General features: G+C 36.3%; 2 protein-coding genes and 1 pseudogene across 2 annotated transcripts in view; 1 reads left to right on the forward strand and 2 right to left on the reverse strand.

Annotated features, from left to right (window-relative positions):
* The window catches only part of LOC139974237 (fibrinogen-like protein A), a 77452-nt gene extending 53337 nt beyond the window's left edge, over positions 1-24115 (forward strand). Inside the window, exons 2-5 of the mRNA XM_071981247.1 lie at positions 19877-19916; positions 20608-20777; positions 21140-21413; positions 22096-24115. Coding sequence (XP_071837348.1) covers positions 19877-19916; positions 20608-20777; positions 21140-21413; positions 22096-22433 — 822 coding nt within the window. The 3' untranslated portion in view covers positions 22434-24115. The remainder of the gene's footprint in view (positions 1-19876; positions 19917-20607; positions 20778-21139; positions 21414-22095) is intronic.
* LOC139974227 (uncharacterized) lies at positions 401-15916 on the reverse strand. Its single transcript, XM_071981233.1, has 8 exons — positions 15812-15916; positions 12422-12467; positions 10543-10712; positions 9708-9972; positions 8899-9113; positions 3626-3919; positions 2613-2880; positions 401-915 (listed from the first exon to the last, which is right to left on the reverse strand). Exons 1-8 carry the CDS (start codon positions 15899-15901, stop codon positions 671-673), a joined length of 1593 nt encoding a protein of 530 aa, XP_071837334.1. The 5' UTR covers positions 15902-15916; the 3' UTR covers positions 401-670.
* Positions 20402-20500, reverse strand: LOC139974602 (U2 spliceosomal RNA; annotated as a pseudogene).
* Positions 24116-27905: the final 3790 nt, after the last annotated feature.

Below are 27905 nucleotides of genomic sequence, written 5' to 3' on the forward strand. Positions count from 1 at the left end.
AAGAACATGTGTCTCATGGTTATGTTTGTGTGCACAGTTTGCTACAAGATTTATCTCCCGAAATTTTTTTTAAAATAAAGTTGTCTCGTTCTGTGTTCACTTGCAATGCATCTTATTGTCTAAAAATACAGTAAAGAAACAAATTCACCACGTTCATGGAAACCGCATAGTAGGTATCGGCTACACGAGTCACTCCAAAGACATTTACCAAATCTAATCTTTTCTGTGTTAGAATCATAACTCCAAAATAAAAAATGAGGCTTCAAGATGTTAGCCTACCAATACAAAGAGGGTTTACCATATAGTCGGGAAAATAACCGTCAATAACAACGACATCATGGTGTCAACTTAAATGGCAATAATATGTTTTGGTAATTTCTTTTCTATATCAGAGGCTCTACAAACCACGTGGATGAATGAATTTATTTATTTCATTGTTATCTGGAATACTCTGGCCAGAGAGGTTCATCGCAAGTAATGTCGCAAACGTATGGAATTTTTCAGGATTTTGGATCCTTGCAGTAGGGTATACTTAAGTACAAAACTAGTTGTATTATGGAATCACTGTTGAATAGGTTATTCACAGTGTAAGTGAGGAGGGTTTTTGAACGAAAAACATCCACAAAATGTCTTTTGTACGTTTTGTTCGCTTGGTTTCTTCAACACTTCATCAGGTTCGAGGCCGTATTTTCATTTCTGTTGACCTTATGTTGTAATTACCGCCAGGGAAATTATACCAATAAATGGTATATGATACAGTGTACGGTCGATTGAGGTCACAATAACAATTATTATAATAACCGCACCACCATGCGCTACTATAAGAATCGGCATAACCATAATATGAATAATCGTCGTTGTCCTCTTCTCGTGTAGAGAATTCAGCACCATTGCTATAAGTCATAGCGTCGTAACCTAGGTAAGAAGAATAAAGAGTATGAAATCATGAACAGTTATAGAACGAAATGAGGGCGATACATATTACAATGCTGATAGTATTATAAAATATTGACTGGTCAGTTTATGGAGCTATTAACTATTACAATCTGACAGGTTTGCTATTCATATTATCTTTCTATATTTTGTTGTAACCACGAGCTGTACTCTGTATGAGATTTTGTGTGATGTTGTGACAGATCTAATCATGTCATCGCGCATACATCTCAGCATTTTGTATACGTAGTGGTAAATAGAGAAGATATGGTGTGTGTACATATCAAGGGCGTAGGAACCGGGGGGCTGGGGGGGCGCCAGCCCCCCCAGTGAAAAATGTGGAGGGGCGGAAGTATCATTCCTCCCCCCGCTTCGCAAGTCAGAAAACCCCTTTTTCATTTCCAAATGAGAAAAAAATCTCATTTAGAGCACCAAATTGCATCTAAGGCCAGGTGAAAAGGCAAAATTATATACAAAATGGAGTGGGTGGGTTGAAGTGTGCTATATTGCACCAAATTGCATCTGAGGCCACCTGGAAATGCAAAAAAAATCCAAAGGGGAGGGGGACACCCCCTCCCCTTAGACCCCTCCCCCAGGCCGGCCATCCGTCTTCAGTCCCCCCACTCAAAAGTACCTTCCTACGCCACTGGTACATATTGCCTGTTATGTTGCTCCAATATTTGTTATAGTACTAATAATTTGTAGGAAAAAAACAACACACCTTTGTGTGATAATGTGATCGTGTGTTCGGGATAGCTATCGGCATGAGCCACTTAGTGTGCTTACATGAGACAGTTAGTTGAATACGTGCTTGTATATCGTTCATTATATGAAACTAAATGAAATTAACTTTTTACATTATAGTTCTTTTGCATAACGATGACGGTATGACATTAAGCCGGTTTATTTACTTCGTTATTTTTAGTTATAACACTCTGGATATTTCAAATATTAATAATCTCTCTCTCTTTCTTGATAAATCATGATGCCAATTTCACCATTGTGGACCCAAAGTGATAATATTTTGAAATATGATATTGCTAGACTATCGGTTGATTGTTTCTTTCTGAAAATTTGAAACCTAAATTAAAAGGACAGGTTGCAGCCGTTACCAAATCAAAGTTACGGTATGCTAAAACCATATTAAATAAGTCCAGCCTGATCGATTGAATGTGGTGCTACGACGAATAGTCACATTTAAAATAAACACCTACGAGGTTTATCCATCATTCGCCCGATCTTGGATACATCAAGTCATCTCGATGCCGTGAATTAATGTTTAATTGACGCTGTTACGTACAATGAAATATAAATATGGTAGCCTAGTTTAATTTACAGCACATATAGCTGCTACCGTACGTATGATATTAACTTCTTCTTAATGTAAAGTTAATAGTGGATTCTCATTAGAGTTTTGTTTATCTGTCTATCTATAAAGCATCTAGCCTGTGGTAACTTTCCAGATGATTTAAACGTAGTTAAAGTCTATAGTCGAATATGCCAAAACTACAGACTTTAAATGGCTAATCACATTGTTATTAATATATATAGCGATTACAAATTTTTCATAATCATTGAAAGAAGTCCGTTCAATAATAGGTCATTTGGCTATTATTTTAATTGACTACCTTACAAATCACATTATAAAATGTAGTTGGGAAAGAAGAAGAACAACTCACCTACTGTACTGGAAGAGTCATAACCACTGACGCTGAGTAAGTAGTTAGTTCCCTCATTGCCTACACTGAAGGAACTGTACTTTACATAGTAATGTTCTCCAGATTTGGAAACAAAGTCTATTCTTAGCTCATATTGTGTTTGGCTCGTCAACGCTGCAAGTTTGTCATTTCCAAGCCAGAAATTTCCATCGAAGTCGCCGAAACCATCTTTGTAATCGTCCCAGTATAGGTAAAAGTCGACACTACTATCAACACGGCGTTGAAAAACCTGTCAGTTCAGTAATTAAAAGAAGAAGGACTTAATCATTAAAAAAGCTGGTTATCGATCTTGAATGAACGGTAACTACATTGCTACAAGGGTTATCATACATTTTCATAAACTTGGTATTAATTCAGATGTTAAAGTTAAAAAAATGTTGTTGCTTCTCCAACGGTAGTAGTGGAGCTTGTATTTTCATGCATATGATGAAATGAATTTAGGATCGAATATCGATTTGAAAATCTCTTCCTGCAATGCAGTTTCTTTTCAAATAAACACGAATTAGACATGTCAATAGCAACGTGTCTAGGCAACTCCAATTGTACATTATAAATATAACTCCATTAATCTTTTGACTCCATTAATATACATGACTCTCCAATTTGATCGAATATAATCTAGACTAACTTTAAAAAATACTTATGCTAAAATTACTGAAATATTCATATCAGAAAGGTTTTTCACGATACAGGAAACAAAAATCCATCAACTTAATAGACCCTCAACTACACTATCCCAGTTCACTAACATTAAGACAGGAACCGCTTTAGACTAAGTTTCAAAGTTAAGATGAGGTGAGATTTGGTGAGATTTAATATCTTATAGCGTCCAGATGGACCACTGCATTTCCTTCTATAATCAGTTGTGAAACTGATAAAAAGTACAACAATTACTACGAAATTTAAATGCATGGAACATTATCAATATTAAACCTTGAAATACCAAACACATGAATGGACAATCAGTTACATACCAACCAGCCTCCTCCATCTGTGACATCGCACGTGACCTGAAATGACACATCTTGCCCAGCTGGTTGTATACTTTGGATGCTATTCGATATTTCTCCTCTTAATCCACCACAGTCTGTGTAAAAACACCGGACTCCGTCGCCCGTGTACCCTGTGTCACAGTAACACTGAAATATCCCTTGTCGTACCTCACAGTTACCATTGGGACCACATCGGTATGTGTCATCACAGCTTAACAGACCGTTGTTGCAAGACCATCGTTTGGTACAGGAAGGGTTCACATATACTTCAACTTCCTAACGAGATAAAACGGTGAACATTTTTAAGTATATATGGGCCCCGTTCCACAAAGAGTTACGCTTGATCTTAAGTTTGATCGATCGTGCGTAAGTCAGCTGATCGAGCGTAAGTTTGGTATCAAACTTATCTCCGTTCCACAAAGAAACTTACGCTTGATATCAAGCGTAAGTTCGATCCGATCATGCGTAACTTTAAGTAGTGATCCAGATCATTCGTAAGTATGATACTTTGCTATGGTAAGCAATTGATATACAATTTGTTTAGTTTCTTACTGTTTACATGTAGATGTAATAAAATGTAAATTGTATATACTTGTGCACAAATGGCGTTATATTTGTATCAGCAAGCTGGTCAACAACGTAATTATCGAATTTATCGTCGAATTCTACCAAGAGAGAGAATTTTTAGAGACAGACGGCAGCCTTTTGAACTTTATAATGATACCAAAGATAAAGGTTTACTAGGCTAGGCTGTATGAATTTGGCCAAGTTAGAACATCCCACCAACAGAAGTAGGGCTCTGTCGGCCAGTTTGCAGGTTATCAATGCACTAAGATTTCATGAATTACGATCAAAAAGTGCCTTAGCAGAGTGTGCCTCTATACACGGATGCAGCAAGTCATCTGCCTCACGGGCATTGAGGAGGGTTACAAGAGCATTGGTTCAAATCCGAAATGAAATTCAGTTCCTAACCACTCCAGCCTCTGTGACCAAGGCTCGAGGGATTTATTTTTTGGTAGCAGGATTTCCGCAGGTTGTGGGTACAGTATATGGGACATTGACTGGAATCCGCGGTTGTAACTATGGGCCGGATGAGTATGTACTTGTTAGCTGTACAGGTAGACATGCAATCAGTTTGAGGACCACCAACTTCAAGGGATACTTCTTGGGGACTATGGTTATCCTCTACAGCCGTGGTTGATGACGCCTATTCAGAACTCGAAGAGACCTCATTCAATAAGTAAGCTTATAAAAACCAAAACATATCGAGGTATGGTATCATATCTATATGGTATCTATTTATATACCGCTTTCGATTTGTCCAAAAAGCACACACACAAAATCACAAACTCAATAGTATCAGTTATTACTGTATATTGTAGTTCACCATACGGACAAAAATAGACATAAATTACTTAATAGTGAACAATGAAATAAACAGCTGTCTTCAAAGTTATAGTTATTCTTTAATCAAGGGCGTAGGAACCGGGGTGGGGGGCTGGGGGCGCGAGCCCCCAGTGAAATATATGGTGGGGCAGAAGTATCATTCCGCCCCCCCCCCCCGCTTCGCAAGTCAGAAAACCCCTTTTTCATTTCTCAATAAATGATATGTAACATTCGTCATTTTACTCAGAACATTTTGGCAGAAAAATTCCATTTGAAGCACCAAAAGGCCAGGTGAAAAAGCAAAATTATTTACAGAATGGAGTAGGTGTTGAAGTGTGCTATATTGCACCAAATTTCATCTGAGGCCACCTGGAAATGCAAAAAAATTCCAAAGGGGAGTGGGACACCCCCGCCCCCTAGATCCCTCCCCCGGGCCGGCCATCAGTCTTCAGCCCCCCCCCCCCAATCAAAAGTACCTTCCTATGCCACTGTCTTTAATTGCAGTGCTCAGACAAGGACACAAGCCAAAATTGAGCATTTCAACAGCCAGCTCAAGAACAAATTTTGATGTCTGCTTGGCGATGGCATGCAAATAGAACCAAAACTCTTCCCCTATCCTTGTTTACTTAAAACGAGGCAAATTAGTTTTGGCTGTATATAGTGTCAGCAAAGAATTTGAATGTCATGTCAACCAAACATTTTGCATTTTCAAATACCACATGCATTCGAGCAAAAAAAAACAGTTCTGACATTCTAACATAACTTTAAATCGCATTTTGAATTTTATTTAAGTTATATACTTTTTAAGAAAAAGTCGCCCAGGAAAGAACCTGGGCACGAACACCAAACTACCGAACGACTGATCCGCTCTCAACCCTAGTCTCCTTGCATCGGAACTGTGACTGTGTGACCATCGTCGGGTGTGCATAACCATTCCCCTCGAAAGAGAACAGATACTACTGTACACATGATCTTAGCAAAAGGGCAGACATTTAAGTTATGTTGACCATCAATTTAGTTCCAGTAGTATACACCCGATAGAAATTTAATATCTAAGGCAGATAGTTTACAAGCTAAAAATAAGTATCTAAAGTTGACCTACAATGCTGTTACATAATGAACGGTTCAGAAATTACATTCAACTCAAAGATGGTTGGAAAGGCAGTGTACAATACTTGATCATTAATATTATCTACAACTCCCTCTCAGATGGTTTTCCTATTCAAGAAGTAGTTCACTTGTATATGCAATAAAGCTACATAAGTAAAAAAACCCAATAGGCCTATATTCCACGTAGAAGAGTAGGCCTACACTATAGTGTAGGCTGTGTAATTATAACAGTGAGACACTATAACTGGCTTCTTTGGCCTGGAATGAACTGTTGGGGCATGGGTTGACTGCCTGTTTGGTGACATTTCTGTTGGTGCATGTGAATCCTGTGAATAGAGCAAATGAAAACAATTGATCAATTACAAGATACTCCTTTAACCCTTCCATTATGGATGCCGTCCTCTTTATAAGATGTAACAATAGAATAATTGCATATAAATTAAAATTCTGTGAAACGCTTTTTTCACTTTGGAAAAAGGTAACTATTTTTCCTTTTTATTCCCTTTATCTTTTTCAAAATTATTCATCAAGGGTACCAAAAACATATTGTGCATGATATTAAGTTGGAGTGCTGTAAGTTTTTCTAGGCTTTCACAATTTGACTTCTGGTGATCACAAATGACCTTTAACCTCCACCAAAAACCATAGGCTTCTTGTATTCAAATTCAAATTGGGTCTTTTAACATGTATATCAAAAATAAATTATACCTGTGATGACTCGCTTAAAAAGCAGCCAAAGGGTCGGTCTTTGATGTCCCCAGAGCAGGGCCTCGTAGACAGGGCTGTACAGTATACAGCTGCTGGCCCTCCACCTAAAATAAAATGATATGAACATTGTTTATCAATTTGGATTTTACTATGTGTCAAGAAAAATGTGATGGATGTGAGGTGCCCATAAATGCTATTTACCTGTTGCATGTTTAGCTCTTTGATATTTTTTGGCCAAAATCTTCAAATCTGACCACTTCATTTTTAGTTCAGAAGCAATGTCCAGCTCGACCAAACAATTTATCACGATTTTCTTTGACAAACTGGCAAAGAATAAACATTTCTTGCTGGGAAAAATTTTCTTCCTGGATTTCTTTCTTTTGAGTTAGACTAGGAAAAATGGTTACTGTGAAAATTGTCAAGTTATCATTAACGACTCAAGAACACTGTGCTCAAAACTTAATGAGCCAGCCTTGGTAATACCAGGATAAACCCCATGACCTCTATTTTGAGTTCCAACAGTCAATGGCTATAGGCAAGCACACACAGCTGCTCATCCCATTGAACAGCTTTAATTGTAATTACTTCTCAAGCCATGTCCCTTGAAATATGATCACTTAAAACGTGTTTGTATTTTGTAGTAGAGTCCCAGCTCGACTTAGCTACTCTGGCCTTGGCTAAGTGGGCAGATAAAGTTGCTTGCATTGTGTGCACCTAGCAAGGAAGGTCTATAATAACAAAAGCCCTGTTTACCTGCAGTGTTGCCTTTCAAAATGTCGACTTCCGATTTAACAATGCTTTAGGCCTAGACTGAAACAATCCAAAATAAATCACTTACATCACTAAGGATGTAAACTCCCGGTCAGCTCAAGTTCAGCCAAAAGAAACATAGGGTATACAACTCAGACTTTAGGGTAGGTTAGGCCCTGAAGACCTAGGCTATTACTGCTTTTATTTTGTTTTGTGGACATTAAAAAAAGGTTAGGCTAGCTAGGTGACTTTCACTTTTGTTCAGAATTAAGCCTATAAGGGGTGCAAGTGCAATAACTATACCTCTCTTTTTAGTATGGACTTCATACAGAGTTCCTTTGTACGAAATTGTGACAATTTATCAATATCAGTCAATGATCCCACTGGTAATCATTAGCCGGGTACCGTTATAGGCCTAAGTATACTGTATAGTCTTGTAGTACTAAGCCTAAGTCGTCCGTGTAATAATATAGGCGTTTACTTATGTAGTTTATCCTTTATACAGTAGTCATTTGCTTATATAAATTTGTGTTACTGCTAGGCCTAAACTTTAGAAAAGACGTAGGCAGGCCTAACGTTGTCCCGGGTATTCCTCTGGGCTCTAGTACATAGCCTACATATAACACTGACTGCCTGTATTAAACTAATTTAACGTACGCAAAGACTACCGAGTTGGCAGATAAAATGCGGTCAACGGACGATCTTTCAATGTTTTTGAGTCGTAACACACAACGAACCAATGCAATAAAATATGGCAAAGGTTATTCTTGTAAAGATTGTGGTTAAATGTTTATTCTGACACATTTATCTGATATTTACTCACCATTTTGATGACATATAATGCGCCGACAGGTTGTTCGCCGTGTCAAAACTTCGGAGACACAAGTGATTTGAGGTCACGAAAGGTCACAGTAGCCTCGTCCACTAACCAAATATTAATTAAAATCATGCGTAGCGTAAGTTTGATTTTGTGGAACGCTACTTAACGATCGAACTTACGCTACGATCAATCGCATGAGAATCGAACTTAAGTTTGATCTTAAGATCAAGCGTAAGTTAGTCTTTGTGGAACGGGGCCATGTAATACTAATTTCCTTCAATGGGAATACTCAATGTTCCATGTCGAGGCATGATGAGCAGTGCAATAGGTGACATTTCTTCATAAAATTAGAGCAGCTGCATGGTAAAGATTTGACGTTCTTAAAATTGATCATTTCAAGCACCATAATAACTGTTTTATCGGGCATTTCTCCTTATTGTAAATAAGTTTGATACGTAAACAATTAGGAATGATATCTTACTGCTAGAACTACTCCTTGACCGTTCTCTGCTTCCTCTATGAAGCAACCACAGTCCTCTCTAGGTATACAGTCTTCCCCGTCCATCAAAAACCCATCGGGACAAACGCAAGTGGGTGTGCTAGAGCATGATTCGGTGCATATAGGATCGGCGCATGAACCTTCGCATTTACACCTGTTGACAACCTTGTTGGTAGGACACCACTCGAAGTTTGTGTCTGGAATGGAATAGGAATAACGATAACGTTACGAAATAGAAAAAGGAGAGCTTAATGAAAAGTACCTGATGATCAATCATCTCAATAACACGTCATGTTCGTAAATACATTTTTGATTTGTATAAGAATGCTAAACATGCTTCACAGTTAAAATGACATATCTAAATAAAACAATGAAATAAATAGCAAACCACTCTCTGCCTCTACTGGATGAACAAAATACATCGATTTATGAAGAAACTACGTCTGAGCTGAATGCTTGATAGCAAGGCCCTACTAAGTGAAAATGGGGGAAAAATTCAGATGCTGCAAAATGAATATTAAATATAACAACGAGCTCATTCTCCTGAAGATATCGGTTTATGCATGGATATCAGCTTGGTTGAGGTGGGAAGCATATCGTTAGTAAGCGGAATATCCTTCTCTGTATCACACTACAGGCCAAACATGTTAATATTATCAAGTAACTGATACATGTGTGATCAGCAAAATTGCATATTTTAATTTCACTGTTTAACGGTTCGCAGATATATTAACTTTCAGTTCGGACGAGAAACGTGTCCAGTTAAGAAGTTTATCAGTTTAATAACCCACCTGCTGCTCCGGTGTACTCTCCAGTGCTAACCAGTTTGTAATGACTGAAGCTGTCACTGATGCGGAAAGTTTCATACGTTACGAAGAATGAACAACCGGATTCTGTAGTTATATCCATGCGGAGATGATATTTCCTCTGATTGGTGATGTAGGATATCTTTTCATTGCCGAGCCAAAATTCACGAGCCAGGAAACCAAAACCATTTTCATATTCGTCCCACGTACGATTGAAGTTGATTGAATTATCCTCTCGTCTCTGTATGACCTGTTGAAATAATTGGAAACATCAAAATATCAAATATGATTGAATTGCAAGACCGCTAGCTATTAGCTGTAAGACTAGTGAGAAAAAAGAAGGTAAAACTATACTGAAACATGGAACAAGCAACCTGCAGGAAGAAAAGAATGTGATCATGAAAACAAATTAAAATAATTTACAAATCACAACAAACGATCCGAAAAATATAAACAACGTATAAATATTACAAATATACGAGCTTCGTTATCATTCGCCAATATAGTATTCTTATTTAAGTCAGGAATATGTGGTGTATTAAAACGTATTGGGAAACGATGTTGGAATTTAAGTATGGTTCAGGCTGCTTTTGCGAAGGAGCATGACAAATGATTCGACCAACTTCTTTTTGTAATACATAAATATTGTGTAAAGCTTGTCAAACCTACTGTGTAACATCAACTTTATATATTTTCATCATAACAATATGAACAGTTCTGTAGTATGAGAAATGTATTAATTTAACAAGAATACTATCAATTGTGGTGAAAAATCTTGCAATGAAAACACAACAGACTTAGTACGCAAGACAACACCTACCGTCCATCCGCCATCACCTAGACTGTTGTTACAATATACTTCAAAAGGTTCGAGATAGCCGTCTGGTTTGATGACGTAAACACCATCGTTTCTAGACGATAGACATTGGCTTAGCACTTCAAGGCAGTCTCGTGGGTATTCAGCACGTTGGTAGAGGAAGAAAGATGACGCTAAAGGGACAATGTATCACAACATAAGCATACCTCACATCAAGCTAAGAGGTTTCATAACTTCGGAGACACTTGTGTGACAACCGAGATCACGTAGCCTACTTTTAGTGTTTACTTTGTCAATGTTCACAACCACTTGCGTCATTTCCTGTATCGGTATAAAAGTTTGGCATGGGCAATTACGTAGATGTGATTTTAAAATCTAGTTACTATTACGTGCTGGTCTGTATTATTTCAAACATTTTCCATTTTGGTTTTTAAAGAAATCACACGTTTTATCTAATATCCCTAAAAATTTGGTAAGTTAAGCATTTAAAGAATACATATCAAATTGAAAACCGCATTTTAAAGACGATCAATATATTTTTTTTTAGCGAATGTCGTTTTCCGATACATCATAAACTACTAAAGTAAAAAAATTATCTTTAAAGAAATTAACATTCTTTGAAGTTACATAGTACTTATTGTACTCACAATAGTTATGTTAACAACATATGATATCTTTGACGATACTTCCCGAACGATTTGTATATTATATACGTTCATAATTGTTTGGAAATTCTCAAAATGTTATGATATAGTTGTATCTTAAAGACAAACAATAATATTTTCACTCGTCTTTGGAGTATAGCTTGTGGTTGGGGCAATGGGGAAGGAGAAGGGAGAGGGAGAGGAGATACGGGTAAGAATATGCTACAACGTTTTACACGTTTGAAGTTTTTAATATGATAGAAATTAACATGATAGAAATGCTACAATGTTGTTATAACATTGCTACAACGTTGTTAACGTTATGAAGTTTTTAATAAGATAGAAATTAACTTGAAACATTCTTTAGAATTAACATTCTTTAAAAATTAATTTTCTTTAGAAATTAACATTCTTTAGAAATTAATTTTCTTTAGAAATTAACATTCTTTGAAATTAACATTCTTTAAAATTAAATAATACTTATTATACTCACATTAGTTATGTTAACAACATATGATGTCTTTGACGATACTTCCCGAACGATACGTATATTATATACGTTCATAATTGTTTGGAAATTCTCAAAATGTTATGATATAGTTGTATCTTAAAGACAAACAATATTATTTTCACTCGTCTTTGGAGATTAGCTTGTGGTTGGGGCAATGGCGAAGGAGAAGGGGAAGGGAGAGGAGATACGGCTAAGAATATGCTACAACGTTTTACACGTTTGAAGTTTTTAATATGATAGAAATTAACATGATAGAAATGCTACAATGTTGCTATAACGTTGCTACAACGTTGTTAACGTTATGAAGTTTTTAATATGATAGAAATTAACTTGAAACATTCTTTAGAATTAACATTCTTTAGAAATTAATTTTCTTTAGAAATTAACATTCTTTGAAATGAACATTCTTTGAAGTTAAATAGTACTTATTATACTCACATTAGTTATGTTAACAACATATAATATCTTTGACGATACTTCCCAAACGATTTGTATATCATATACGTTCATAATTTTTTGGAAATTCTCAAAATGTTATGATATAGTTGTATCTTAAAGACAAACAATATTACTTTCACTGTCTTTGGAGATTAGCTTGTGGTTGGAGCAAACGGAAGGAGAAGGGAGAAGGGAGAAGGAAGAAGGGAGAAGGGAGAGCAGATAAGAGTAAGAAAATGCTACAACGTTGATAACGTTTTGAAGTTTTTACTATGATAGAAACACTTACTTAACGTTTGGTCTCCGTAGTCACTAATGCTCCTTTGACGTTCCGGCTAAAATAAGGTCAAACATATTTATTAACAATGATCGTCCAATAAATACAGGGTACAGCTATATAGTAAAATATGTCAACGTTACATTTTTCTTATTTTTCATTGTCCTATGTTAAGGTAAGTCTGTTTTTTATTTTCTCATATATCAATTACAACATTTTACACAGCTGATTGTTATTTTAGGACAAGTTATAGAAGAGTTATTGACTCAGTCATGTATCTGTATTAGTATATAGCTGTCGTTTATTGAAGACAAAAAGAAAAACCATATAGATACGACAAAGCTTGGTTGAGTTGTAGAGGAGTGAGATAATAAGTATGATCAGCAGTTTAATTTTTACGTGAATTCAGGTGAATATTGAAGATTAAAAGTCATCCGATAAAGATGTCACTTCTCTCAGTACAAAACAAAAACGATGAAAGTTAAGGTTTGAGTTTAGCATTGTCTTGAAAACATAATTTGTTTTGTTTTAATATCCCATACATTCAGGTTGTTTTTATGCCCATCAATTTCTTCTAGACAATGAACATTTACTATATGCCCATTAGGTATCACCTTCTTGATATGACTTTTATAGTTTAAAACATATTTTTTTTAAGGAGACCTATTGGTTAATAAAGATTTGGTTCTAATGTATAATAACGTTCGATAGAATAATTGTAGAAAACATAATTATATAAAAGAACCGTGAGAATCTTCATAATAACATATTTTTCTTGTAAATTGTTTAATTTAATTAATTAACATGAAACAATTTCATATAAATAATTTCACATCTGCATTATGTATTCGCAAATTGTGATCAAATGGAATTTGTTCTTCGTACTGGCAATAAAAAAAATAAATAAACTTCACACACATTAAATGATCGTGATTATTAACGGAACAAGTTCTTTTTTTTTTTTGATTAACAGATATTTGGGATAAATCTGACAATAATGAAAAAAAATTGTAGCGACAACAAACTGACAACGACATCAGCGATTAAATCAAATGACAATTCTAACAACAGCAACGTTTGGATGAGTAAAGTTAGTATATCTTTTGATTTTCTTTGTTGCCATTGTTCAATTACATTAATTTAGTACACAAACTAAATAAATGATACTAGTTAAGTAGTTAAATAAGTCGACAGCGTATTTAATGTAACGGAATTAGAACAGTTTTCTTTTATCGACTATGCATCTTTAGAGCTTACGAAACATTCTATGAAAAGGTAGATTAAACATTTTTGCCAGATCAAAGAACGCTTTTTGATATTACAAAGAACAACATGTAAACAATACGCTAATCGTTTGAAGATTATTTCAGCGGTTTGTTAACCGTTAGTTTTCATCATTAACTTTAGAGAAGAAACTCCCTCTAAGAAAATGATACCATTATTTCGTAATTTTAACTAAGTATTTTGTAGAATTGTTAATTTAAACATTGTCCTTTAAATTTTGAAAAAAAAAAACGTTGACTGGGCATAGACGACAAATGAAATTGACAGGCATTTATCAATTATCATGTAACTAAAGTAACTGTTCATGACCTTAAGGTTGACTTCATAATGAGATATCAAAATGTATTGTCTTATAACTAGAGTTGACTTGAAAAAATGACTTGATTAGAACACTGATTCTAAGTTCAAAAGCAGGCATCCAGCGTAATGACTTTTTCAATCAAATTGTTCACACAATAATGACAAAAAGTCAAAAACTACTTCGATACATTATCGTGATATTCCGACGAGTATTCTAAGTTCAAGAATTGGCATCCTGAGCAATAACTGTTTGCAAGAAAACTACAACGGTATATTATAATGATTTTCCAATAAAGTATATCAAGAAGAATTTGGGTGACAGAATCAACCATTAAACTGCGTTCCCAGAGACAGAATGGACTATGATTTTATAAAGATTGTTCCATTTACCAAATTAGTGACACTAAAAAAAAAGTCTCTTCCATATCCACTGGGTGTTTATAAGATAAAGTTAAAGTTTTCAAGAAGGCAGATGTTTGTCAAAGCTGAATATTCTCAGATACCTATTCAAAATTGCACCGACTGAATCTTCGATATCTCTAAATGACGGACAGAAAATGTACTGTTGCTTTTCCTTTTTTTTTCCTCGTTATTAAATGTTAGCAAACTAAATCTGCGTAATCAAGATTTCCCTTTTGTTGAATTTTTTGTAACATTTTATAATGCAAAATAGGGGAATTTAAATATATTTACATCAACATATCAAAACAACGTGTCAGAAGTGGTGTCAACAGTTTTTTTTTCCTATAATTAGCAGTGTTCTGTGCAAAAATCTAGACTTTTCAAAGTAAATTCAGTTTATGGGTCGGATCGGGATTTTCAAGATCAATGAAATTTATTGATTAAAGCACTTACACAACACTGATAAAGAACCTTTTGTCATTTGCTTGATTTTGATTTGAAGAAGATATTAATCTAAGTGTAAAAATTACAATGTAAGCATTTGGTTAGATAACAATGTTTGTTGTGTAAACCAATGTCTTTGAATAGTATTTATTAATTAACTCCGTTGCCATCAAATATAGACATTTAAACAAGAAAGTCTCGGTTTACCCGTGTAAATGTTAAATAATCAGTAAAGAATTAGACAAAATGTAGGGGTAATTAAAAGGTAAGACACTGCGTTAACGTTATAACCCTCGTCAAATCATTTTGCTGTGGTAGATTAGCCTATATTAAAGCAACGATTTTCTGTTTATGGTGTTTATAGGTATATTATTGTAATATTGAAATTGTCTTTCTATTTCCTCCGTGTCTGTCAAAATAGTACGTTTCTATAACAACGAAAAAACGCAATAATTCAAGTATTTTAAGTATAAATCGCGGCTAACTAAGATACTCCGCATTTTCTTATTTTCAACGACAATTTATTTTACAGTTCACAGTGTATCTATATTTAGCACATTAAACTTATATGAATTGATTATATATTCTTCAATTGAAAGAATCCGTCTAATGGTTTCTTGAACAGAGTCATTATTATAGAAATTAAGGGAATAATGTAAAATATACCCTTTGGTAAATGTGTTCTATACTACTATTTGATTAACTAATAGAAAACTCAATACGCGAAACCATAAATTAACAACCAGTACTTGTGACTACATCGAATTCGACTTCATTATTACTGTTAGTTAGCATTTTTAAAGTATTATTTTTATCTCTTAAATATTTCAAGTGAAAGTAAATTACAATAGGAGAGTGTAACAAGGTTTAACATTGCCGATCGAAAACAGTCAATTGAGTTCTGCTTAAACGTCGAAACGTTAACTTTACAGATGTTACAACTGAAATATAAAAGTAAAAGAAAAAGCTTACCCCTTCTTGAGAAGACACGCTGCTGGAAATAAAAATGATGAGAAACAGAGAGGTTAAACCTCCACGATGTCTTCTAAACAAGTACAACATTGTACAAAGTTACTTCTTGCAGTATAAAGTTGGAATGAATGTCAAATCTATACTGCGACAATGAAGCCTGATACGAAATGAACCGGGATAATACAGTGGTGCTAGGCAACCATTCTCATACTGATTCGTTTAGACATATTATTATGATATAAGTATTCCTGTCAGGGGAAATTGGTATGGCTCCACGTGGTTTATGTTCAGATATCATGGCACCATTACAGTACGGTACAAGTTATTACCTTAAAAGGTATTGAAATGATACAAGACCATACGTTATATTTATTTTTAATTTCTTGGCATCGTTAAACTACACAAATAAAGCAATTATTAAAACCTCAGAAGTGGCATGACAATTAAGCAATATAATTTATGGTGCATTAACTAATATTTATTATTTTATAGACGAATAACTGATGACCTTAAATGCAGTAAGGCATCTGTGGGATTAGAGGTCTGAAAGTGAGGGACAAACCTGCAGGAGGGGAGGCGGTGTGAGAACTTTTCAAATTTGATAAATCCCTGTTATAGGTTATATCCCAGTACTATAGTTGTGTATTTGTAAACGCAATTATGCTATCTGCATAACAGTGTTGCCAGATTTATTTAGCGACATACAAAGTAACCAATAGTCAATGTAACCTGTGACTAATCAAAAATTGACCAAGACTAAGTAAGAGAGATGTATGAGTTATCGATAGCAGCAGTTCTGGAGGAAAGCTGCACCTGTGTGGAACGATGCATATAATCAACGGTGACCAGGGTGGTATGAAGCTTCCAAAAAGTGGGGGAACACAACATCAGAGGGGCACTTTCTCATTCCACAACCACCACTGGTTATGCTATAATATGGTACACACCAACCATATCACTGAAATATATATGATGTGTAAGTATGCTATCAATACTATTATCGTGCACGTGGATAATTCAATTAAAATATTAAAATTAACCAAGGCTTAAAATATCCAAAAGACAGTGCTTCATCAAAGGGGCACACTTCATTTGCCATTTTGGAAGAAAGCGGGGGCACGTGCCCCCGGCACGTACCCCCTGCCAGAGTTGCATTGGTACTAGTAGTAGTATACTAGCAACAGTGCGTTTCGGATCGAAATGATAATCGTCCAAATGGATCAATCTTTCTTATAGCCTGTGTCGTGGCATATAAAGAAGTATTAAAGTATGGCGAAGTTGTCAGTGTCGCTGTGGCCTACCAATCAAGTCCGATAAAAGAACACAAGGTAAGGTGGGGATGGGGGAAATTCCCCCTTGCCCCCTGTTATGCCGCCCCTGAAATATAATGAGATAATATACTACTAGCCAGAGGAAATTATCACTTGTTTTCTTGAATCCAAGAGATCTTTTCACTTGATTCGACATCCATACTTGTTTATTGTTGTAAATGTATCATTTTTCAACTAAAACAGGCACAACTGTGACAATACATCCTTGTAAATTCTACGGTAATTATTTGTAGTTGTCGAAACTACAAAAATTAACAATTTTGCACACACAACTTATTAAAGCCTTAATTTTGCACTGCACGGCTTTTTCATCGTGGGTTTCCTGTTTTTCCTTTTTTTAATTTGTTTTATTGCCAACTCGGTCACGCCGCTAAGAACAGTCTGAGGAAAATTAAATAGTTTTCTTTAAGTGGTATGCGTTACACGCACAGGATAAATAGTATTTCCTTGTTCCTTAGATTACCCAGGTAAGTGTTTTACAAGGTGCCCGGTAAATATATATATATATATATATATATTAATTATATTGGACATTGATATATCACATTAACTACAGAGTTAAATATTTCTCTGCTTAATGTTATAGTGATGTTATTGTGCTTCGTTGTTTTCTAGAAGCGAGTCCGTATACTTGGTGCTCTTATTGCTATCATAATTGTCTGTACTGGAGCTAGTACTTAAGGATGTGTACCTGTACTTGTATTCGCGGACTGATATTCTATGAGAGTTACACAAAGCCTGCACTACGAATTCACACCAGTAGAATCACTGTGGCTTAGTGGTACGTGACACGAAGATCCGGGGTTCGATTCCTACCTTGTAGTATGACCAAGTGGTATGACAGATCTAGAATAAACAAAACAAAATTTAAAAGATCAACACACCAGAAAATTCCACTAAATTACGGTTTGTCACCATTCAATGGGAGTCGAGTGTACATAAAAGTACAACATTAAATGCTAACACCACACTCTCTGAGATTAGTGTAGCCTACTCGTACTCATTCTCACAACTATAGAGAAGCAATTATACTCGTAATAGTGGTTATATAATGTTTCACTCTAAGTGCAATTCTAGTTACCAGATGTAGAAGTTCAGCAGACGCATAGACGCTAAAGAAAGCGAACTAAAATATAAATCTGGACACATTGTATAGACGAGTGATATACTTTATGGGGCCAGCATTACTGTTACACAACAATGTATTGCGTCCGTTCTGCATGTTATGAGCTATTATAATTGGAACACAGGTCACAAAACAGAAACCCAAAGATAAATACAGTTTATGTTGTTTTCACTTTCGTATATGTGCTATATTGATAGGAATACATATCTATGTTTTCATAGTTGATGAAATTTAATATGCCTATTTTTTTACCAAAACATTGCTACGGCTACATTAGTGAAGCATTGCCTTAAACTCTCATTCAGGCAAATATGATGTAGGCCTAGGCCTATCTTCAACTGCCCCATGTCATAACTGGCAAATTTAAGTAGCATAGGCCTATGCCTAACGTTAGGCCTACACATCCCCCCCCCCCCCGAGTGCAGCGTAGTACAGGTCCTGGTCTCCATGATTATTTTTACTTTCGCTGACTGAGTTGTACTAGGCCCATAATATATAACCAACGGTTTTCATACGACATGTTAGATCCCAACGTCTAATCTTAGTCGTTAATTTTGGTGCAGGCTTTTCGGCTATCTCCTGTAGTAGTCAGGTTAAGGTTAGGTCTAGCCTACCATAACAACATACGGTAACAGAGGTTGCATTGTACATAACATTGGGATTTGCGGCCCAGTCTAACGCTCGCTATTATTTAAGTATTGCCATATTTACATCATATTAATTACAACATGATATAAGGTTGTCATTTTGTTACTTGGAATAAACATCAGTACTATAAACGTATCTATCACCTCTTCACCCCCTTTTTGTGGAGAATTTTTAAGGATATATATATATATATATATATATATATATATATATATATATATACGTATCTATCACATTGGAAGTAGAACAGCCAATGTTTGGTTTTTGCAGAGCTTTCGAGCAAAAATGCTCTTCTTTTGTGCAAAATCACCTGAAATGAAGAGCTGTACATATCAGTTCCACAAACATTTATAATCCGTTCTGCTTCTTTGTTCCCTAATCCGCTTTCTGCATAGTCCATCAGTGCCACTCGTATTTATCTAACGTCACACTATGTTTGTGTTACATATGTGTACTTTCATTACAAAGCCAAGACTTGCTTTATCCATACACACACACACACAAATAAATAAATAAATATATATATATAGATATAGATATAGATATAGATATAGATATATATATATATAAATGAAAATCGTAATGAGTTGGAAAATCAAGAACAGTGAAAAAACTTTCAGCCTCCACCGAGATTCGAACCACGGGCCTTCCGCTCTGTACGCGGACACCCTAACCACTAGGCTATGGACGCTGATTGTTTTTGTCCAGAGGTTCGAAACCGGTAAGGAAGATCGTAATTCCACTGTAGGCGTTTGTCATCTGTATCGAACAATACTAGTTCTGTTTTTTGGTGACATATTTTGCCTTACTCTAGAGATCAAACATGATGCTGACCAACTCGAAAATCATTTGTGATTCCTAAAGCCGGATCTCGAAAGAATATATATATATAAGAAAGATTCATTTAATACATAAAATTAAATTGACCTTACAGACTGTAATATTTTACTTTACTTACAGAACGCTCACAAAGCAACAGAAGATGAATATTCTAGAGGAGGTTAGAGTTTGTGATCTTAAGTTCAAACCAATTCGATTTCTTTTCGTTATCATAACATACCGACCTATGAATAATTTCGTTGAAATGTTCTTGTTTTCATGTTTTTTAACACACTACTGATGGTACAATACCGCACTAGTCTACGTTACTTTACATGGAGTAGCCCTGTCCGATCATTATTAAATTTTGAATACGCTTGTTGTATTAAGTTATCTGTGTAGGTTGTAAAACAAAAATATATATTGAGACGAAGTTTTCTTGTAATGTTTAGTTCACTTCGAATCAAGCACTTTCTAATTCCATATGTAAGCTAGGCTGTTATCGAATATTTTGATCAGTAATGACTAAAAAGGGGAGTTTGTAAATACTAGAGCACATAAACGTTAATATACTTTTTAAGAAAAAGTCGCCCAGGAAAGAACCTGGGCACGAAAATCAAACTACCGAACGACTGATCCGCTCTCTACCCCAGTCCCCTTGCATCGAGACTGTGACTGTGTGATCATCGTCGGGTGTGCATCACCATTCCCCTGGAAAGGGAACAGATACTACACATAATCTTAGCCAAAAGGCCGAGAAGCGATCATTAATGTTAACGTTAATATTACCTTCCAAGTTATCACTGCCTGTCCGAGTACGAGGTGCACCCTGAAGTTAAGATTACAAAGTGTACTACTCTGATTTCTTTCAGGTTTTGATTTCTTTTACCAAGATCTTGAGTATCCGAGAGATTGCAAAGCGGTTATTGATCGTTGTCATGGTCAACCGGCTCTATCCGGTGTCTACCAAATCAAGCCAATCGGAGCGAGTAATCCTTTTGAGGTATTTTGTAACAACTCGATTGATGACGGAGGATGGACAGTAAGTATATCTCACAGACCTATACCAAAACCAAAAAAGAGAGAGAGATTTATATGTTAATTCTATTTTCGAAGATCATGGGGCTTTTGTTTCGATACCCTGAGATCCCATTTCACGACGACTGATAAACTGTAACTATGCCGTGAAACAGAATTTGAAAGAAAGCTTTAGTAAAGTCAGAAAAATCATCAATAGTGGATGACGATATTCCAAACCTTGAATAGATATATATGTTCGTATAATCACTAAAGATCAATCTAGACAACTCTGGCCATATATTTCAAGCACATATTTCACCATATCAAGTGTAAACTATCTAAATTCCTTCTCTCATTAGGAAATTTGTTTCTATTTTCTCGAAGGTAATACAACGCCGTTTGGATGGCTCAGTTGATTTCAATAGATACTGGCGTGACTACAAAGACGGGTTTGGATTCCTTAATCGAGAATTCTGGCTTGGAAACGATAAAATATCTCTAATGACAAATCAGAAAGATTATGAACTTCGTATCGATATAACTGATCTCTTCGGAGCTTCTTTCTTTGCCAAGTTTGACCTTTTCGGGATTAGTGATGAAATTTCGAAGTATAAGTTAGTGGCTATCGATGGTTACAACTCTTCTATCAGTACAGTAGGTTGGTATACAGATTCTACTACACTATATCGAAATCAAGAAACATGAAACGTTTAATTTAAACTTGAATTCTAACAAATATTCCCTTATTAACATCCACATTGCCATTCCATTTCAGATATTTATTAATCGGATATATAGAAATAAACATAATATCGAGGATTAGCCTTCATTTTGTGACTCACAATTTAAATTTGCAATAAAGGTTGTTCTAATTTAGCTTAATGTATTTCTTTAGTCGATGAAAGCCCCAGAAGATGTAGGATTCTTCTCTAGGGGCCACCTCAAAGCCCAAAAACAAATATCAGAAAAAGGAATTTATTTGTTGTGGAAAGGTACGTATCCCAAGACCGAAAGCTGTAATGCTTTCAGACAGTTCTCTGGTAGCTATGGTAACTAAGACAGAGAAATACATTCCAGAGAGGAATTTGGTCATGTATTTTCAAGCCCCTGTATGGGTCCATGGGCATAGCCTCGGAAGGCGTAACACTTTGTTAGCCCAATATTACCCGCATCTTGAATATATGAGCGTAAAGGAGAGTGTTTGATAATACCGCAGCTAACCCAGGGGTGAGGGGACGGGCATCATGATAAGGGTAGGGGAAACCCCAGCTCCCACCCCCTTTGCACCAATACAGATCCCATTTAGTGATAGAAATCGAATCTGTCTCATGTGTTTACAGGTTATCATGGACTGCCGTTGCAAAGGAACAAATTTTTCAGTACACGTGACCAGGACAACGACGGCTGGGCTGATTACAACTGTGCTGAGCGTCATATTGGTGGATGGTGGTATAGCACTTGGCATACCTTTCGTGTCAACAGCACATGCCAAAACGCCTGGACACATTGTGATTATTTTGCTACTGGCGACGGCTGTGCTATTTGTTCTGGGACTCAACTGAATGGAGTCTACGATAGTCGGGCTCGTGGAACGAACATCCACTGGACCAACCTTGATGGAGACGAAAACGACTGTGGGATTAAATATATAGAAATGAAAATAAGGCCAGTGGGTTAGTAAAAGAGGAAATCAGTATATGGCTGTGATGGAGACAGGGAGGGTACAGTATAGCGGATTTACAACCAACCAACCCCCCCCCCCCTTTCTCTTGTGCCATTTGCACGTGGGTCATATAAATGTGGGTCATTAGGATAAAGTTCTTCAAGTTGTTTTAGTTTTATTTACTGAGGAAACTCGTATCTTCCTACAGTGTTATAACATATAAGGACAACGAAAACGGGAGGAAACGTATCATCTCAACACTGGGAGCATTTTTGTGTTTAGCGAGATAATGTGGTAGCGCTGATTGGGCCCACAGAGCTCACGCTATAAATAATATAGCCAGCCCAGCCTATCACCCACTCACCCCGGGCCCACATAGATTAAGTTATTAATAATATGCACAGCTCAGCCTGTCGTCCATTAACCCCCTTCTCCAATCAAATGCTTCTTAGTCCCCGATCGATTATACATAAATATATGTCACTGAGCAGTATAAGAGCGGAATATACAGATAAATTATGTTCGAATAATAACTCCTGTATTATTAAGACGGGGCTCCTAAGGGGCACATTATATGTACAATAGAATAATGTGTTCAATGGGGGAATAGGTAGTCTGTAATACCACTTTCAAACACAGCAAGCAAACCATATGTAACCAGATTATCTTCTAACCGGTAAAAGGTGAAACGTCTCGGTCAGGGCTACACGGTAAGAAAACAAATAATAATCCACTGAGTTTCGCTTTGTTCATATTGGGTATGGTGGGAATATAAACATTATTAGCAGAGTTCGATCTTTATCAGATTGTTTTAGTTCCTCGTTTTCCTATTTGTTTATATTTGTTGTGATCTCTGTTTCTTTTTCGACTATTGAGATAGCTAGACAATTCAGCCTACCTATCAAATATCCATTGCCACAAAACCAGCATTACTTACGCTTTGTGTTGTAATTTAACGTTAATATCTCCGATCACTGTGATGTCTATGTATAGCAGGATTCCTCTAAATAACTCGATACTCTTACTTCGATTGTAGGAGTTACTCATTTTGTCACGTAGTTTTGCGCCTTCTTATGTGGCTCTCGTATGAATATAACAGTAAAGTTCGCATGCTCCAATTACATTAACATAATTGCAATCGCGAATTTGCCGAGACGAATTAGTTCCGCGAACAAATCCTTATATGGTTCCAGGATAGACGTACGTAGTAACAGAGAAGGCGGCGGTGTCTTTTCAATATCTCGTCCAAACCACTGTGTATGCATCAATGTCTTCGGGTCGGGGGGTGGGGGAGGGGGAGGCAATCGGGGTGGCAAGACATTTGATTTTGGGAGGGGGCCCCTGGCCCCCACTGGTTACGCCACTGATTACAAGCGTTTTTTTTCGAGTTCGGGGTCTGATCATCCCCCTTGTCAAGATCAAGATTACAACCGGATCTGATCTGCATTTATCTACAATCTTGATCTCGAGCACAGGATCTGATCATTAGCGGGAGATCAGATCCAGATCTAGTATAAAACACTCTTAGTGCAGAGCAATGTAAGAACAGGTTGGAGAGGCCTTGAGTAAGTATGATGATATCGCGTTGCCGTAACTTTCTTGTAAAACATTTTTAGTTGCAAAATAAACTGCTGTTGTTGTCTCCCATTGGTGAATTTTAACTTTTTTATGCCAATATACCCCAACCTTCGGATTTATTTAATTGTGTGTTGTTTTCTTTTTTAACTATTCTATCATAACTACCTTGTGAAAATTGATGTCTTTCGTGATTATATCCGTCGTTATCCGGTACCAATATTTCTCACTGAAATATAGGATGTCACCGTGACCCACAAAATGTTTACCCCGGGCCTTCCACAAGCTTAATCCGCCCTGAGTCTTACTATTATGTGACTGAAGGTCCTCGTAGATTTTATAGTACGTAATAGCGTTAGCATATAGTATAGGCCAATTTGGAATTTAGGTTGATTGAGTTATCAACGGGTACCCGGGAGACCGGCTAAACCGCGGATAAACGTGCCCGGTTCCGATTTTTTGGACAGGGACCAACCCCCCTTCTGCTCACACCCCTCCCACCAGCTCCCAACAACAACGGCATAAGCCTTTCTTTACAATCAATTTCACGCCGAATCAAGAAAATCCCTCATAAATAATCAACCTTAAATCTGAGCAATTCAATTCCTCTAACCAACTTTATTATTAATTCACACGATTACAGACTGCAAAATCGTGCTATAAGGTTTGAAAAATAGTGAGTCGGGACAAACAGGCACAGGTGAACATTCAAACGATACATTTTGAACAAGGATACTAATGTTTGCTGTTTTTAAACGGAGATGTGTTATTTGAATAATACATACCTGGTTTAATATACGGCACTATTTTATAACCCCGCTAACACTGTACGACCACGGGCACCGCATATCTGCTGCCACCACTATCGAAATTTTCAAATCGGATGAATCTTGAAAGTACGTTCAAAAATGGATCATTATTAGCCTGTATGACTGGAATAATCCCCGGAACGCTTTTGGCATCCCCACAATGACGTCAATAACAGGTAATTTCAAACTGACTGATTTACCCATAAAATAACATAATTACAGGGCTTCGATGTACTTGCCTGTATGTTCACGTATGTCTTGTCTATTTAAGAGATATATTTGATAAAACACGTTGGCTTCTACTACCGTATCGAGCATTTTAGAGTATCCTTATCTCTTCTATTTCGATTTTGTTTTTAACGAGTTTTAAGCTATTTAATTCTGTACACATAATATTTTTATGTAATGCTTTAATTCTTCATAGTTCATTTTGAACATCATGTTGGGTTGTATTTGTAACCAGGTCTGACGAGAGGGGGAGATACAGGCAGGTCCGATGTAATATTACAATAATGTATTGAATTTTCCAGTTTCAAGATATACTTAGGAAAAAATAAAGATATACCTAAGATGCATTGGGATATAATTGTCCACTGGATCTGAGGTCCAGTCTAGGGCAACTCTCTGTTAAACAGGAATCACTTAGCCTAAATGACCTCACATGGCCACTAACTGAAACTACAGTATACAGAACCCGAACCAGAAGCGCAATTGATCAACCTTTTTGTACGGCCGGGCCGAATTGTTTTCCTAACAGGTTTGCAATTGTGTGTATAAATAGTCGCTCATGATTGGTCGGAAAAAGTTACGTTATCACCATAGAGACCTTGACTTCGAGGTTACCAAAATGTCTGCGTTGCAACGAAGATAATACCCGTTCAAAATTACCGGAATCTTTTCGTATCTTTGAAATTGGTTTACACATATATAGCACACTAGTGATGTTATGAGTTGATCTATTATCGATGTTTGATCGAAGTTTTCTATGTAGGCATTATTGATAACATCGCATGCACAGGGAACGTTTCGTATATGGCAAGCCATGTGGGACAAACACTGCATAATATATCCGCGTATTAATTGGAATTTATACGCGTATTAATTGGAATATATAGTCGTATATATTATTAGCCAATCATATGGCTTAAATATATCCGCGTATTAATTCGAATATATACACGTATTAATTCGAATATATACACGTATTAATTCGAATATATACACGTATTAAATAAAATACATATGGGGATTAAATCCAGTATATGCACGGATTAATTAGAATATACAAGAAAAAACATTTCCGCTCTTGCTGTGTACATATACCGACGATAAATGTTTTGGCGGGCTCGCGAGATCGCTTCAAAAGGCGAAACTTTACACATGTTGGCTACAACACATGTATATTCGAATTAATACGCGTTTATGTTCGAATTAATACGCGTATATATTCGAATTAATACGCGTATATATTCGAATTAATACGCGGATATATTATGCAGTGTTTGTCCCACATGGCTTGCCATATTCGTACAGGGTGCATCAAACATGTGGTGTAGCCCTTTATGTATTACAACTGTGTACACAGGGCAGTGACGGAAAGGCATCATACTGCAGTCTATACTGTTTGGCGTAGCCTATATTCATTCAAGACTCGTGAACCCGTTGATTTTAGCGTATCCATTCCACGAACCGATTTCCGATTTCAATTGAACGACTTACGAATCTTAGATAACGTAAACACGAACCCAATGGAATTTAGCATATGAATCACAAGATAGGTTAACATGTGATCCAAGCACTCCCTCAATTCTGATGGTCCAAATGTGGACCACTGAAAAACCTTGTTTTTAGAGAATCATTATTCGAGATAGGAATACACTAGAGAGCTTCCCATAGCTTTATTTTGCACATAAGACAGCCTGCATCAATAAACAAAATTTTTCCGAGGGGGTGACATGGTCTTTTTTTTTTTTTTTTGTCTTCAAAGATTTGTTTACATTCAAAAAACCGGTCGTTTTGACCTTTTTGACCTTTTTTTTCAAAAAATTATTGAGAACAGTGAAAACTTTCAAGTCAACTGCCCCTATCTCATACAACTAGCTAAGACATACAAGGAATCAAATCAGGAGCCTCACAGGCATATGTAGAGGGATGGCTCTATATTTGGAGAAAATATGTCAAAAAATACATTTTTTCGGTCTAAATTAGGGCCAAAACACGGAACATATTCCGGAATTATTTCTCCAGAATGCCTCACCCTACAGAGTAGATTTTTAGCTCTCCAGAAGCGCCACACTGAAACGCTGGGCTACATAGAAAAAAATTTAGCAATAGCGCCTCCACTTTGTGAGAAATCCATAGCAATTCAACTCGAGCATTTCTACGGTATAGAATTTCAGTCAGCCACAGTTGATATGCGTCGCGTCGTTAGGGTCAATGCAATCACTCACGTAATTGAAACGGTAACTATTTAGCACATATTATCATGGCTAAATACTTCTAAGAGGCGTTGGACCTTCTTTTTATGGGCAATTTGACCATCCAGCCGTTGGAGAAGAAGATTCTGACGATGAAATTCTGAAATTCTGATACGGTAAGCCGCATAGTTGCACACTATGTATTGTGTATGTAGCGCAATTGGTAGATATAGACTTACCGTTACGCGTGGCTACCATTGTATTACAGAATACATTTGTTTGTTTGGAGGGGGGAAAATCAGTCATATTCCTCACATTCAAACATCAAATTATATTTTACTTATGAAATAACATGTCTTGAACTCATCAAACTATCAAAAGTCCAGCAAATTTCATCAAAATAATTTCAAATGGGCAAAAAAAGTACATTGTTTGTATCATAACCTCATTTGCATATTTACATATCTAATTAGCTTAATTATAAAAAAAAAATTAAAAAAATTAAAACCTCATTTCAATACCTATCTGTCAATACTAGGGTCCCTATTGACAAAAATGAAAAGATTTTAAGTAATTACAATGTGTAAATATTTTCCCCCAGGGGTCAATGATATGGGGGGGGGGGACATGGTATGTAAGTAGAGTTAGGGCGTTTGAATGGAAACCCCGTAACTATATTCCATTAA

Source organism: Apostichopus japonicus, chromosome 9 (assembly GCF_037975245.1).
Source record: "Apostichopus japonicus isolate 1M-3 chromosome 9, ASM3797524v1, whole genome shotgun sequence".
In the NCBI taxonomy this organism is placed as follows: Eukaryota; Metazoa; Echinodermata; class Holothuroidea; order Aspidochirotida; family Stichopodidae; genus Apostichopus; species Apostichopus japonicus.